Here is a 16,228-nt window from a genome sequence, read left to right on the forward strand (position 1 = left end):
CTGAGTGCTAATTTGTGGTGACATGTAGTAAGTAAATCCTGACTGGGAGGTTCATTTTGCAACTAACTCACTGCAAATTGAAGACAGACATTTCATTCTCTGATGAGGTAGGCATGTTAAATAACATCCGTAAAAGAGGTATATTAAAAGTAGTTCTATCATTGGACCTGTACCGCCACTCAAGAAAACAGTCTATAGAGTACATATTTGTCTGTGTGATTAAAGCCTTATTTTATAACCTACAATAAAGGTAATTAAAAACCCCACAGAAATCTGCTATCTTTATGGTTTTGTATAAAAGTAGTACTGAAAAGGGAGGTATCACTGTATTATTCTCATTTTGGATTCGTCTTCTGGAAACTGGCTATTGGCATAATACCTCAAAAAGCAAACAGCTATAAAAGTTTAATAACATGGAACTCTTACTTCTTGTAGGTTATTCCTCAGGATACTGCTGATGCTGCACCAGAAGATGGCGTTTATATCCGTGGATTATTTTTAGACGGAGCTCGCTGGGACAGGACCAAGTCAGTAACAGAGTGTTTCACTATGGTTCTGGAAAGCTCTCTTGGGTGCTCAAACAAGATTTGTTTAAGTATTTTAATTTTTAATTGATACTTTTCATATTATTGAAATGACACACCAAATGAAATACTCCTTCATGCATGGAAAATGGGGAAGAAAACAAAAAAACCCAAGCCTCAAACCCCTCTTTGGTTTAACACCAAGCCACAAATAATTACCTTGTTGCTTTCTCTCGCCAGGGGAATGTTAGCTGAGCAGTATCCCAAATTGCTCTTTGATATGATGCCAATCATTTGGATAAAGCCAAGTGAGTATAATTTCTTTGAAGTGCGAGCTATTCAACAAGAAATTGAAACAGTGAATTCCTTTTTTACAGAACATCAATGCTCCTGCCCTCACCAGAGTACCCGAACGTGCGCAGAACTCATGTGCGTCTGACCTGTGACGCGTTAAAAACAGGGCCAGCTAGCTTGAGTCAGTCTCATCTCATCTGAGCAACAGGCCTGTCCCTCTCCCCACAGATGTTTATATCTATGGATTGGACAAAAGGACTAGTTAAATTAATTTTTTATAAATATGTTTAGGTGCTGCCTAATCTATTTTTCAACCAGAAGTTAGTTTGGGTAGGAAAGCACGTGGTGCTTGAATTCCTGGCTCTGGACAAGTTGAGGAGAACTTTTAATTGATTTACAGAAACAGTATTTTACCTCACATGAATTCAGCAAGGTTTGCTCAGGTTATTTTTAGCTGCTGTGCTAGTTGTCTGTCATACTAGTAAGATATTTTCCATAACTCCTGTTTTCTTTGAGCGGGAACAATAAATCCCTGTTTTTATTTATTCACTCTAGCAGGACTTTTGACTGCAACTGTTGCAACTTACATGGTGTTACCTAATGGGCAGTTTTACAAAGTTTCCGCTTTTTCTGCCAGTGCTCTTTCTGGTTGTTGTATGAATCTGTTCAGACATGCATGATTTTAGACTTTGCACAAGTTGCATGTCAGCAGTCTAGGCGTACAAGGAATTCCTGCGAAGTAGTGTCCTTGTGTCGCAGGTGACTTGAATTGCAGTTAGCTTCTGGGACTGCTGGACCAGAATTCTTGTGGAGCTGGTAAAAGCTCGTGTATAAACTGTGCTTTAACTGTGTAAGTATTCAGATTTTAATGTGTCTTTGAATGATTACAAAGCTGGTAGAATCACAGAAAGGCATTGAGTCTGGAAAACAAATTGTAGTTAAATTAAGTTGGGTCTAAAACCAAAACAAATCACACAAGAAAACACAAAAAAAAGCCAGATAATTTTATTATGTCACTCACAAAACAATTTTGCATTTTTATTTAGCTGTAAGGACATTACTGTAAATACTTAATATTAGAATGTAGATTATTATTCAGATGTGCTGAATGTAATATATTATGTTGGATTTTTTTGAAGCTGCAAAATCGGACATAAAGAAATCTAATGCATATGTTTGCCCACTCTACAAGACAAGCGAACGTAAAGGAGTCTTATCTACTACTGGACATTCGACTAACTTTGTCATTGCTTTGACGCTAAACACGGATAAACCAGTTCAACACTGGATCAAGCGAGGTGTTGCATTGCTCTGCCAGCTGGATGACTAACTTTGGACAGTTCAGAAACACGCTTCACAAGATCCCGTTCTTTTGGTTTGCTTACACTGGAATGGACTGAGTAAAAGAAACATCTGACTTTTTTATATTAAAAGATGCATGCAAATATTTTCTGATCCTCAATGTTGCCTCTTAAATAACTATTATTATTAGCATCTTTGCAATCTAGAAAAGATACAGCTAGTATTTTAGACTTTGGTAATATTATTAATGTGTAAACATAAATTTTATGCATTATTTGAATATCACAAAATATATCTTAATGGAAAATTAAATAGTCTGCGCTTTGAGAGAAATGTTGAAGCATTAAGAGTGCTGAATCATGCGAGTGGAAAGCTAGTAGGTAGTAAGTTTTGGGATTTCAACTGGATTTATATATAGCCTATGTTTTGTCAGAGCAACAGTGAAGACTGCAGTATGAGAAATCACTTAATTGTCTATAGTAAGTACTTCAGATGCCTTCTTTCTTCAGCAAATTCATCTTTTCAGGATTTAATTCAGACAGTCTAATTTTTTGTAAGGGTTTTTTTCCAAATAGTTGCTGTGAAGAATAAATGATTAAAATCTCCCTTATGACTACCTGCCATAAAATGTTATCCTGTTTCATTATTGCTCCAGAGAAACAGTCTGGTTTCAATTCCTTCACTGATCTGCACTTATTTTTCTTTAGGAAAAAAAATTACTCAAGCATCCTTCCTAGATCTCCTCTAGCAAAGAACTATTTCTGCATTGCATTCAGACACAGCCATCATCATTTATTTGTAAGGATCCCTCCATAATAAATTAAGCACGTGAAAGTCTCACTCCATCCTACCGTCACTACCGTCACTATTCTAACCAGGCATCTATGTCCTGCATTTCCCCGCGCATGGTGCGTTACACCAGCACAAGTTTTCAGCATAGCTCTATCTTTCTGAAATTGTGCTTTTCCCTTTAAAGACTCTGTGTTTGCCTTTTTGTTTTTTTTTTTTTTTCTATTTATATTAATATGTGAATTGTGATTAGGCAATCAGAAACACAGTAATTTTTAATAGAGTACTTGCTTGATTTTATTTGTTTATGTTTACTTTTTTTAGTTTTTACACTGTCTTACTCTTTTAAGTAAGCTTCTAACAGTATCTTCTATTTACTCCCTTAGGAAAGCACTAAAGAATTTTCTTTCCGTAATGTAATAGTTACTGCTTATGGTTCTCAAATTCTCATTCCAAATACTTTTAACAAGAGTATTTTTACAAAGAAACTGGACTTTTAATTCCTTCTTTTGCTGACACCATTTGTCAGGTCAGATTATTAAACATAACTAACCTATATGAAAGAAACATGGAGAAAGTCCCAGAGTATCTTATGATCGGGTATTTATAGTCAGCTATTAATGGACATAGGCTCTACTGAGATCATTTTCAATCCTGAAAATATCACTTTCAAGTTAATAATCACTTCTTCAAAGTGTGAGGTCTTCCCTCTTTCGGAAGGTGAGGAAAAGCAGTATATTTTCTCAATTCATAAGAAAATCAGTAATCTTTTTACAAAAAAAAAAAAAAGAATCTAGATTTAAAATGTTTGTATACTCATTGTACGATGGGTATCATCAAATACTAACAGTGACTTGTCTGTATATTTTGTTAATATATCTGTCTCTTTTGCTACGTGCGCAATTACAGAGCAAGGCCTTGCAATCATGCATTAGGTGGATCGGGTAACAAATTAAATGACGCGGGTTTGCTATGAATTACTGCTGCCTAAATTTAAGATGTTTCTAGAATTACTCCAAACTTTGTAAGTGGCATGTTGACAGCTCCCTTCGTTTTGCTGTGCTCGTTCATTTTGCTAATTTATTTATTTCTGTCAGTTTTACTTACTCATTTTATTTTACTTTGCCCTGTATTTTTGGTTGTTTTTTTCAGGCCAGCTGTCTTGAAAGACAGAAGTGGAAGTTTTGATAAGGTAAAACACACAAGAGGTTTGAGCCTAACAGAACATCTGTGAATTTAATCTATAATAGCATGTAGCTGAATATACAAAAGAACAGTGTGACTGCCTGGGCGTATAACAGTGTACATCTACACGCATTATACTATTTAATGAGTGATATGATCATTTATAATGTTTTGATTTCTTCTTAAATTTTAACATTTAGAATTAACAAATAGTACAAATGGGTTTTATTTCTGTGCTCCATTTTTTGTATGACAATCTTAAAAGGGTAAAAATATTTTTTAATTGAACCCTTTCAATTTGGCAAGCTTTTTTTTTTTAAATTGGTTCTATTCTTAAGTGGATTTTTTGTTATGGGGTTTTTTTTGTAGGTTTTTTTTATTATTATTATCATTAACTCCATTGTGGTTACACCAGTATTTTTACTTTCTGTCTGTATTTGTATATATACTGTTGCAGTATTTTATATATATATATCCCTTACAAGTATTAGGAAAAAACAGGCATGCATTGATGAAAAATGCAGAATTCTATGTTTATTGGGTCTAAATGGCTGTAGAATATGTACGCGAGGTGGTAAAGTTGTTCTTTTTTCAAGCGTGGGGTTTGATGTTGTTTCAGTTGGAAGGCTGATACACATAATAGCACAAATCTACAATACTTTGCTGACTACAAGACGTGGCCCTAACAATATCTTTGTTGAAACAGTTCAAACAAAAACTATTTAAAAAAAAAAAATCTCATGTCCTTCACGTGTCCTTCACTTCCAGGTCCTCTGTGAACAAACTGAAAAAACAACCCAAGTCTTATTGCACGTCTGTTTTCCTACTAAGGAAACATCAGAGCACAATTGTGATGATATTTGAGTGTCTAAGAGGGAATAACTATTTATCTGAAAACTAAGTTTTACTTGTTTTTGTTGCTTTCTAGTAAGTAATGTCAGAACAAGTAGTTATTCTGTATGTTCAGTCTGTGGAACAGAAAGAAAAGCTATCACGTGCTCTTGGAATAGAAAACCTTTACTCTGTTCTAAATGGAATAACTCTTTGCAGCAAAAACTTAAATACCTGGGAGAAGGCTGGAGCTTGAGATGGAGAAGTTGTGATTCATTTGTTGTAAACTATGTTTCATTTCTCTTGATACTTAAACAGGGATTGCTATTTCTGTTACTCCAGATTTAACCTGAAGATTTGACATCTGCTTCCAATTAAAAAGCAGTGTTTCCCTACAAAAAGCGATCCAAGCTGTGCTGATTTGGCATGTATAATTCTACATATATGTTTGATGACGATTCTGATGATGAAATCCCTACACAACAAGCTATTCAGGAAAGCTTACAAGATAGGCATAAAATTGAAACAAGTGGCAGTGCAACAGAGGATGAAAGGTAATAAATTATTACTTCTGGTTTGGGTGTTTTCTTGGCATTATCATAAGCATGTAGTAACCTTATCTTCCCTTTTCAGTCTGTGTGTTGTGTTGCTCTGACCTTGTCTCATGGATACTGGGACCCACTGGTAGCTCACTTGTTATGAGTTCTCCCTGAAAAAGTATACCAATTTCCTCAAAAATATGGAACGTAAGAAACTTTCTGGTGACTTTTTACATCAATACCTAAATGAGTACAAGGCTTGATGAAGAAGTTAAGTATGTGATGTAAAAATAGATTGGTATGGTAGCTTTCCCTCATTTTAGTATTTAATTGTTGGACTTTGTATGAAAACCCAAATATTTATGGCGGCAGGGGAAGACCAACCAAAAAAGCGTTTTAATATGTTAAACCCCGACAAAACCTATGTAACTTACAGAAATCTAACGTGTAGTCTAGGCTTGAGTATTTTAATTAAGGGATAATTATATCCTGAACTTCACATTAATTTTTACTTCTCATTTTATTTGTGTTCTGTTTATGCAGTTTCCGGTATATTGCAAGTGAAGAACACGAAAAGATAATTGCAGCAATTCGGACAGTTAAGTACAAACACACTGCACAAAGCCTGTACCCCTAGGAATCACTCGGATATTGCATTGTTGAGCAATGCCTACATTTTAGGTGTTTGATCACCTGATTTAAGTGCAGTTTTTCTTTATATAGTCTGGGGTGGAGTAAGGCAACTAAAAACAGGACACCAAAAAGCTAACATATTAGATAGGAACATGGTAAAAGGGTGGGTTCATACGTCACTCCTCTCATATTCCATTGCTTCATCTCCTGGAGTTAGGGGACAATGCCAGGCCTTTCTTGTAAAATAAACGACAGGACAGCAAGGGCCTCAGTCAATTAATACTTCCTAAAAGCGTTTCACTTTGTGAGATACCCGGATGAAAATCCCTTCTCTACCTGAAGGGTGTTCCAGAATTGTTCCTTAACTGCCAGAATTTAATGTATTTCTAGATGAGATGTTCTTAGTCTGCCCTTCTGAAACAACAGTCTTTGCTGGAAAAGCAGATGCTATATATGTTCCATACACTATGAAGAATATGCCTAAACTGTAATTACACTTGCTTTCTGGCCTTATGAACATATAGTTCTTCCATATGTAGGAGAACTTCAGTGGCAGAGACTGAGAGCAGTCTGTCCGCTCACCCTAGAGCTGTAGGTAACAGGAGGGAGACTGCCTTCTCCCAGGAATGAGGGGATAAAAACCATGAGCAGAAACCAGGATTCTACTTAAACAGGCTTTCCAGCCAAGAAAGTGTTGCAGTTTCTTGGCGAGATATAAAATTGAAAACACAATCATCTCTGTTGATTAAAGTTCCAGTAAGATTGTTAGTAAGAACAGGAATACAAGATAGGTCTCATCCTGTTAAATCACCTTCATTTTACTTTTCCCAACCTAAATATTTTTCCTACAGTTTCACTAGGACACTTGTTTACTTCATACATTAAACTTTCATGCGCTGTTGCTCATAAGAGAGGATTATATTTGAAATATTTTAGTCAATTATAAATAAGTTTTTTCAGTGTATAATTCAAAATGGTTTGTGAGTCAATGACAGTCATTGATTGTTCCATCCGTGAAAACCACCCTCTGAGGAAAAATTACTTTGACAAAGTTGTTTATTCTAGATACACTGATGGGATAAATGGCACTTAGTATGTAAGTTGCCTGAATTTTGGTTTATTATGAGTAATGAGATACGTGTCTGTCTTAAAATATCACAGGCCAAGAGGAGGCCTTGGTGAAGTTGGTGAAGCACAGTTCTGCTTTTGAAGAAGCAGATCAGCAAGGCTGGCTTCCTGTGCATGAAGCTGCAGCACAGCTAAATAAGAACATCCTTGAAATAACTTTGAAAGGTACGTAGTCCTTGTCGTTTTCCGCCAAAAAGTTTTACAAAGTCAGGTTTGATGAATGATCCAGCTTCAAATGTGTTTTTCTGTATTTCAGCCTCCCGTGCCTCTACATGGGAACAGACCACTCTAAAAGGGGAAACACCTCTCTTGGTGGCAGTAAGAAATTGCTTTGTAGATAATGTCCGCTTTCTTCTGCTCAATGGCTGCAATCCCAATGTTAAGAATGAAGAGGGAGATTCTCCTTTAGTTACAGGTGAATACCTTTTTTAGGGGTGGAGAGGTGAGGGCATGAGGGAGGTTCTAGTTACACATTTTAAGTTTCAATTTCACATTCTTGACTTCACATCAATATCTACAATATTTTGCTATAAGGAGCAAAAAATGCTAATCTCAATATTGAATGTGTCTGTCCCTGTCTTTCTTGATGATATCAAGGCTTTAAATGGGCTGACAGTTCCAAGTTAGGGACTGTCACCACAAGGTTCTTAGCATTATTTATTAATTTAAGTATTACCCTTATTGGTCTACTGAAGTATGGGACATAGAACTAAGAGAAGCTAAAAAGCTTTCCCCAAAGTCTGATCCAATGCAGGGTGCTCCAGATGCCTACCGTTTTCCTTCCCTCAGTTGCAAAGAGTTTGAGGTTCAGGTTGTACATACATCTTCTTCGTTCAAAGAATCAAAAAGATTTCTCCATGAAGTGCCAGTGTCTTCCTCTGCTTTCCTTGGCATCATTTATGCAGTAGTGCCAGATAACCAGGTCCTCTTGCTTCTTCATGCTATTACTGGTTTTCATGTCTGCAGACATAAAACATTCATATTGTCTGCTTACATGGCATCTCTTTCATTGCATCAGCTTCTCTTTCTTCAAAAACCATCATAATTGGTTTTGATTTTCAAAAATTATAGCAAACCAGCCTGATTTATCTGCATTACGTAGAGCATAAAACAGTGTTTGTCCCTATCCAGGCATTGTTGGAATTAATCCAAGTATGACAAGTGAAGAAGCTAGCCAGGCCTAAATTCTCAGTTCACTTCTCTCTGATTTTTTTTTTTTGATTGAAGAAGGCAGTCACATTCCTAGTGTCACTGCTAGTGTGAATGCCATTTTAATTTGATCATGCACAAGAACTGTAATTCTTGATTTGTGAAGAATAAGTCCTAATATTTTGCCAAGATGTTTTTCAAAAATTATGTATGTTCATTTCATTTGCTTCCCCCAACTAGGCCTATGATGCCATTATGCTTAATGAGTCCTAGCCAAAAAAAGGGAAGTGTGTTCTCATTGTCTGAGTTCTAAAGGAGCACTGTAAGTTTATTGGACAAACTTGTAAGTTTTTTTGATATTGGAAGGGTGTTTTTTTCAAAACTATTGTTAAAGGAAGAGGAAAATGCCTACCTGTCCATAGAACCTCCAATCCATCCCTTTGAATAACTAAAGCATGTGGTCAGGGCCACCTGCTTAAACAAGGTGCAGAAAATTCCTAGATGCTTTTCAAGTTCTCTGTATTAAAATGCACCATCCCCCATGAAGGGGATGTATGGGATTTATCTAAAGCAGCCATGTAGGTTACAGATAATGGGGCATCTCAGGTTATAGTGTGCTGTCAGTGGTATTTCAAGCAGCTGTGGCACATGAAGCTTCTCTGCCTAATCTGTCTCACTGAAGGGCGCTCACTGTTCTACCCCGCACAGCCTGGAAGATCAAAGAGGGAAGGAGGGAAAGGTGTTGCTTACTCATTCCATTCACTGGAGCCAATGCAAATTACTCTTTTAAGATCCTTACTGATTTAACAGATCAGGCTTATTAAGCTAATAAGGTATACGACGCTGTCATTTTAAGACTTGTTTAATATTATGGTAGCTGCTTATGAAGATTAAATAGAGGTCTCTGAGCAGGCCAGCTGCTGACCGCGCTAAGTCCCTATATATTATCTCCATCTAGTGGCAAGGGAAGTTGCATTCAGTTGCATTACCAAATGCAACAGAGGATTACAGAGAGAAAGAGATTACCGTAAAACTATTCATTTGCATAGTTAATGTTATCCTGGAAACAAAGAACAGACCTGGCAATAAGTTAAACCTTTCGGTGTAATATGACATTTCTCAGTGTATAAATAGCACTGCCAGGAACAGCTCGGGCTTTCCTGGGCTGCCACATAACAGAAGCCATAGTGCCTAGAATCGTGTTGAATAACATTCTGGCTGATACTTCGCTTATTGTCTTACAGCAGTTAAATATGATTCGTATGAGATTGCCTCCTTGTTGATAAGTTCTGGTGCAAAAGTGAATTTGCAATGTGTCCACAAGAGGACTGCTTTACACGAGGCAGCCAGATTAGGCAGGAAGGATCTGGTGAAGCTTCTTCTTCGTTCTGGAGCAGATCCTGACCCTCGCAGTGGCTATGGGCTCACACCTCTGGCACTGGCTGCACAGGTCGGACATACAGAAATTATGGAGCTCTTATTGCAAAAAGGTGAGGCTTTATTATATAGAAAGAGAAGGCTTGGGGTGGGCTTCTATTTTGCCAGTGTTATAAATATCTGATGGGATGGTATAATGAAGACAGAGCCAGATTCTTCTCAGTGCCCAATAACAGGACAAGAGGCAGTGGGCCCCAACTGAAACCTAAAAAATTCTGCCTGAACATAAGAAAATACTTTTTTTCTATAGGGTAGTTGAACATTGAAGTGGGTCACTCAGAGAAGTTGTGGAGTCTTTATCCTTGGAGATGCTAAAAACCTGACTGGACGCTGTCCTGGGCAACTTGCTGTAGCTGACCCTGCTTGAGCACAGGCTTGGACTGGATGTTCTCTAAAGGTCCTTTCCAACCTCAGCTATTCTGTGGTTCTGTTTTACAACTTAGTAGATTGATTTAGTAACGTGTAGGTTCAGTAGTGGTGGTGGTGGTGAAGTGAGTAGAAATTGTAAGCCACATGTGTTAGTACTGAAGTGCCTAAAGCCCAAATGGGACAAAGTGAATCCTCTTTCCAATGAAGAAAATTATTCCAAAATGCAGAGGCAAAAAAATTTGTTCTTAGCTCAGTAGTCAGTGAAACTTTGCATTACTGAAGTGAAAAGAAATGAACTGTTGTCATGTGATTGAGTACGCAGCTGATAGGGTTAATGGATCCAAACATATACAAAGTATATTTTTAGAGATTACTTACTGTAGTAGTCGTCAATGAAGGCTTTGCAAAACTGCAAGCAAATCTGACACACACCCAGGAGATATTTTGTTTGCATTTTTGGATGGTATCTTAATTTATTTGAACAATTTGACTCCCAAATCACATGAGTTGAGGTCCATCTAAAGAATTCCTAGTATCTAAATTTCACTTTATGAGATACATATGTGTGTATGTCTATATATACACACACGTATGTATACTCTCTAAAGTAGTTAGCCTATTTATACACATTTTTATTAGTCTGCTGAAAGTTCTGTGATTGGGTTAAAACTGGTTATTGTAAGACACGCCTTCAGAAATAGCAGCAGAGGTAACTTTCCTTACTAAAGAAAATTAAATGCTATCTGCACCGAAAGGATTGTTGTGATGTAGGTAAGTAAAGGCCTGATAAAGACTACATTTTCATAATATACAAATAATGTATCAACATTTTAGTGAGTGGATGTAATTGTTTTTAAATGCAATATTGTTTTCTCATGTAGACAGGTCACCGTAGGGAAGGGGTGGGGAATTTTATGTGATGGCTGAGCAGCACTGGAACTGGATTGTATGAACTGTTTTGATACTGGGGTTCTTTCACATTTACAGTTATATCTGTCTGGTCTTTGTAAAGTAGAACTGAAATGCGTTGTGCATAAGCCAAAAAACAATTATTCGTTTGAATAAGAAGCAAACCCCTTGCTTGCTCAGTTCTAGCATCGAGTCTTACTGTGTGATTGTGTTCAAAGTGGTTTGGACCTTCTTGTTCCCATGATCAAGGATCCAACATGAAGGTTTATGCCTATAGTGGTTTTATTTGGTGAAGAATATTATCCACAATACCATGTCACTGGAAGGCTGGAGATAGTAATTACTGCTGGATATTTATAGTGACTACCTTGAAAATCCTTGATGCTTCTTTCCAGGTGCGGATGTTCTTTCACAGGCAATGGATTGTGCTTCTGTATTATTTGAAGCTGCAGGAGGAGGAAACCCAGATTCTCTGAGTCTTTTACTAGAATATGGAGCTGATGCCAATGTACCAAAGCACTCGGGTCATTTGCCAATCCACAGAGCTGCATATAGAGGACACTTTGTGTGAGTTAATATACTTAAAAATCAAGTAATGGTGACACCAGAGATACTAATTTTGCTAATTCTACCTTACTCCATGCAGGCAGAAAATCTGTAGTTTTGTAGAAGGAATTCTTTTTTGACCATGTAAATATGAGTTTTCCGTATCTGAATGTAAGAGACCAGTCAGGATAAAATCTTCATCATTTCTGGGATGAACCTACTAATTCCTATAGCGTTTCCACACTTGTCACAAATAGTAACAGTGTCCAGTCTGATGTTGAGCTTCTTGGGACGTCCTCACTCTCTTTGGGTATGCCTCATCTCTACCCTGTCACAGGAAGGTAAAAATACTAAATAATTAAATAGACTTAGGGGATGAGAGTTGTCCCTATTTTAAAGACAGGAAGGTCACTGGAAGATATTTATGCTAAAATCACAATAAGTGAGAAACAATTCTTCAATACTAGTAATGTTGCATTGTGGTGGAGAGAGTCCAGCAGAGGGCTACAGAGATGATCAAGGGACTGGGGCATCTCTCTTATGAGGAAAGGCTGAGACCCCTGGGTCTGTTTAGCCTGGAGAAGGGAAGACCGAGAGGGGATCTCGTCGATGTTAATAATATCTAAAGGGCGGGTGTCAAGAGGATGGGGCCAGACTCTTTTCAGTGGTGCCCAGGGACAGGACAAGAGGCAATGTACACAAGCTGGAACACAGGAAATTCCATCTGAACAGAAGGAAAAACTTCTTTGCTGTGAGGGTGGCAGAGCCCTGGCTCAGGCTGCCCAGAGAGGTGGGGGAGTCTCCGTCTCTGGAGACATTCCAAATCCGCCTGGATGCACTCCTGTGCCGCCTGCTCTGGGTGACCCTGCTCTGGCAGGGGGTTGGACTAGATGATCTCCAGAAGTCTCTTCCAACCCCCACCATTCTATGATTCCTCTAGCAAGGAATGGGGTTGTTAATGAATAATAGTATAATAGAATAATATTTTACGTGTGGTAGGTGTAAGGCCAGTATCCGGTGCTGGCTAAGAATTCAGTTGTTAGCAGTTAATGTAGAGGTATAGCATGTCATGGTGCTGATTTGGTAGATTAAGACAACTGTACACAGTCCTGATGAATTCTGAAGTCCAGCAACACAGAGAAATTCAAAGATTGAGCTAGGTGAACTAGTACATTTAAGATTCTGAGATTCTTTTTTTTTTAATTTTTCAGAGCCCTAAAATATTTAGTTCCAGTTACCGATTTTGATGCCATTAAAGAAAGTGGGATAAGTCCAGTTCACTCAGCAGCAGCAGGAGCACATCCTCAGTGCCTTGAGTTTCTCCTCAAATCTGGGTTTGATGCCAATTTCATGCTGGATCAAAGAGTTCGCAAAGGCTATGATGACCACCGGAAATCAGCATTGTACTTTGCTGTTTCCAATGGGGATATCTGTTCAACACAGTTGCTGTTGGATGCTGGAGCCCTGCCAAACCAAGATCCCATCAACTGTCTCCAAATAGCCTTGAGAATGGGCAACTATGAGTTAATTAATCTACTGCTCCGACACGGGGCTAATGTCAATTACTTCTGCAGAGTGAATACAACACACTTTCCATCAGCTCTACAGTATGCTCTGAAAGATGAAGTCATGTTAAGGATGCTGATGAACTATGGGTATGATGTGCACCGCTGCTTTGATTGCCCACAGGGAAACAGTTCGCGTTCCCAGTATGTGACTGATGGATGGACTTCTACTGTTATCAAAGATACAATGGTAAGTATATCAGATGGCTTCATATGCTGTTTTATTACTGGTGTCCTTTCTAAAACTAAATGAAAAAGTATTTAATGCAGTGTCAGAAAAGGCAGCTTTGAAACTGTGAGACCATTTATACATAAAAATAGGAGTAGACAAGGCTTTAAAATTAAATAGGTGTTGCCATGAGGCCCGGTTTATGACAGCAAATGGTCATAAATAGTATTTTTCAATTGTGAAAATATAGCTAATGATGTGCTAATGATGAGTACAGAATTGGCTCTCCAGGGCAGTCTTGTCCATGCAGGGACTTGCAGGCTGGCTCGCTGGGTTGCCTTGTATCCCGCCACCAGTCCTGGAAGGCTGTTGTAAGGACCCCCTGGAGCTGGCATGGCAAGAACTGAGCAGACATCAACAAACCTGGACCGACCTACAGAGGGTCCTAGAGACATCCATCAGTGTCATTGTTTTGCAGTTTGTAAAGTCCACTGGAACCTAATAAACCCTTCTTTAACCTGAAGATAAGGGTTTGTGGCATGCATTGGGCTGCGATGCAAGGCTAAATTCTGCTCAGGGAGTGGTTGCGCTTCTTTTTAAGCACTTAGTTACCAAATATACAGCTGATTAAGTTCATTTTTTGATCTAGTACAGAATAACTGTCTCAAGATTTTCATATTCTACTCATGAGGCTTAATGCAAGCTGTGACAACCTCTAAAGCTCTCCTGACTGACAGAACACTCCTTCCTGGGGTTCTGCTGAAGTTATTTAATTGCTCTTGCCCTGCAGAGGTGGAAGTCGTTTACAGGAGTATTGAATATTATCCTATTAAACATTTTGTTTCTATCAGTTCTGTGAAGTGATAACCTTGTCATGGTTGAAGCATCTGTCCGGGAAAGTGGTACGAGTAATGTTAGATTATGTCGATCATGTTAATATCTGCTGGAAGCTAGAAGCAGTTCTCAAAGAACAGGAACTCTGGCCAGACATCAATTCAATTTTAAGTAAGTATCTGATGTTTACATTTGAAATGACAAACAAGCTGTTTGGGGATTGGGGCCTTTTTTGGTCATGGTATTTGTTTTCATTTTTTCAGACTGCTGCTTTTCTTGACCCTTGTTAGGCCAAAAGTTTTGTTTTGACAGCAAGAGACCTCTTAAAAATCAGTCTGTGTAGGATTTAAACTAAGTTCCTCTCAGAACTCTGATACAGTAACTGCACAATCCACCTAGAGCACTCGGGAACTTTAATTATAATGTAGACAACACAGTCCTCTTCAAGGGGAGAAAAGCTTTCCCCCCTGCCTCAAGTTGGAACAAATCTAATAAATCACTGGTTTTGAATGATTTAATTCTAGTCTAGATTAATTCTATGTCCTTTTTGCTTGTTCATAATTAAGAAGTAGTGACTCAAAATTCTACTTTTAGTAGCTTCTTCAGGTGACAGAAAACTGGCAGCAGTTATTTGGGGTTAAAGTACATTCCCCAAACTTTACTACTTAAACTTGCATTAACCTACATTTATTCAATTTGACAGAATCAAAATCTGTTGATTTAGCTGCAAATGGTCACAAATATAACTGAGACATACATGGGCTGAGATAAAAAGGCTGGATCCTGACCACTCCAGTTGTCCAGGGAGAACCACATTCATTTTATCTGTCTATTCACAGAATGAACATGCAGCAAAATCGAGACCAAAGCTTTTGAAAGGCAGCAAAGTATTGAATAAATAAATTGAACAAAAATTAATAAATAGCTTATTAACATTAATCTTGCCTTCTCATTTCTAGCAAATCCTCGCTCTCTGAAGCATCTTTGTCGCCTGAAAATACGGGAATGCATGGGCCGGTTGCGTCTCCGTTGTCCTGTCTTCATGACCTTCCTTCCACTGCCAAACTGCTTGAAAGACTACATACTGTACAAGGAATATGATCTTTACGGACAGGAAAACTTCATAGGAACATACAACCTCAACTGTACATAATTATTAGCTCGTGTTTTGAAGGGAATGCTGACGTGGATAAGACTGTCTTATGCAGCAGCTTTTTTCTTTTGGGATTTTCTCCTGTGTATGTTAAGGAATACCAACACTTCCCCCCCTCACCCCTCGAAGAAAATGGGGAGAATCCCAAAATGTAAGTATTGGTGATCCCATTCTACGTATCTACTGGAATATAAACTATCTGAAAGTTATGGCAATAGTATTATAAACGTCTAGTGTGAAAAGGTAGGAACTGTAAAGTGTAGGGCTGCAAACCTTGTGTTGTTGCTATGTTAAAGCCTGTCATAACCGATAACACTACCACCGTTGCAGCGTTAAACTCAGGGTTTAACTCAAGATCAGGGATTTAACTAACACCAGGTAGGGACACAGTTCTTTTTTCTCTTGAACCTCCCTTTCTCTTGACAGGAAGTGGAGTTTTTGTTTGTGAAATCCTGCATTGAAGTCCTGAAGAGCAGCCTAGGTAATTTATTTTTTTCACCCAGTTAAGCAATCCACATTCTGAGCAGCAAAATGGGATTAACAGCTATAAACCCCTCTGTTTATCACAGCAACTAGTGTGAAATACCAATGTTTCAACAAGAAGGCACTATTTCTGAAAGACATGTTCGTTCTGCATCTCATTCTTAAATATGGATATGTCTCATCCATGACATATTCTGTTTGCTCTCTCCAGAACTAGGTTTCCCTGGTACAGTGCTGTCCAAAGGCATGATTGCTATTTTTGTAGTTTCTCTTCATATAGTTGGAGCTTAAGCTTTTGGAGCACTATCTGTCAGCAGTCACAGTTGCTTCAGGAATTCTTAGACAGTACACCCAGACCCTGGGCATGCCTTTTCTTTCTAAAAATACTG

General features: G+C 38.1%; 2 protein-coding genes across 2 annotated transcripts in view; both read left to right on the top strand.

Annotated features, from left to right (window-relative positions):
• DNAH12 (dynein axonemal heavy chain 12) overlaps nucleotides 1-2,888 on the top strand; it is a 72,573-nt gene extending 69,685 nt beyond the window's left edge. Inside the window, exons 72-74 of the mRNA XM_063348003.1 lie at nucleotides 436-527; nucleotides 765-832; nucleotides 1,958-2,888. Of these exons, the coding sequence (XP_063204073.1) occupies nucleotides 436-527; nucleotides 765-832; nucleotides 1,958-2,148 (351 nt within the window). The 3' untranslated portion in view covers nucleotides 2,149-2,888. The remainder of the gene's footprint in view (nucleotides 1-435; nucleotides 528-764; nucleotides 833-1,957) is intronic.
• Nucleotides 2,889-5,307: 2,419 nt separating this feature from the next.
• On the top strand, nucleotides 5,308-15,736 carry ASB14 (ankyrin repeat and SOCS box containing 14). The gene is made up of 10 exons (XM_063347990.1): nucleotides 5,308-5,479; nucleotides 6,008-6,062; nucleotide 6,260; nucleotides 7,259-7,390; nucleotides 7,482-7,640; nucleotides 9,619-9,864; nucleotides 11,485-11,656; nucleotides 12,847-13,390; nucleotides 14,221-14,374; nucleotides 15,163-15,736. Exons 1-10 carry the CDS (start codon nucleotides 5,352-5,354, stop codon nucleotides 15,354-15,356), a joined length of 1,785 nt encoding a protein of 594 aa, XP_063204060.1. The 5' UTR covers nucleotides 5,308-5,351; the 3' UTR covers nucleotides 15,357-15,736.
• The last annotated feature ends 492 nt before the right edge of the window (nucleotides 15,737-16,228 follow it).

This window comes from Chroicocephalus ridibundus, chromosome 10 (assembly GCF_963924245.1).
Source record: "Chroicocephalus ridibundus chromosome 10, bChrRid1.1, whole genome shotgun sequence".
Lineage (NCBI taxonomy): Eukaryota > Metazoa > Chordata > Aves > Charadriiformes > Laridae > Chroicocephalus > Chroicocephalus ridibundus.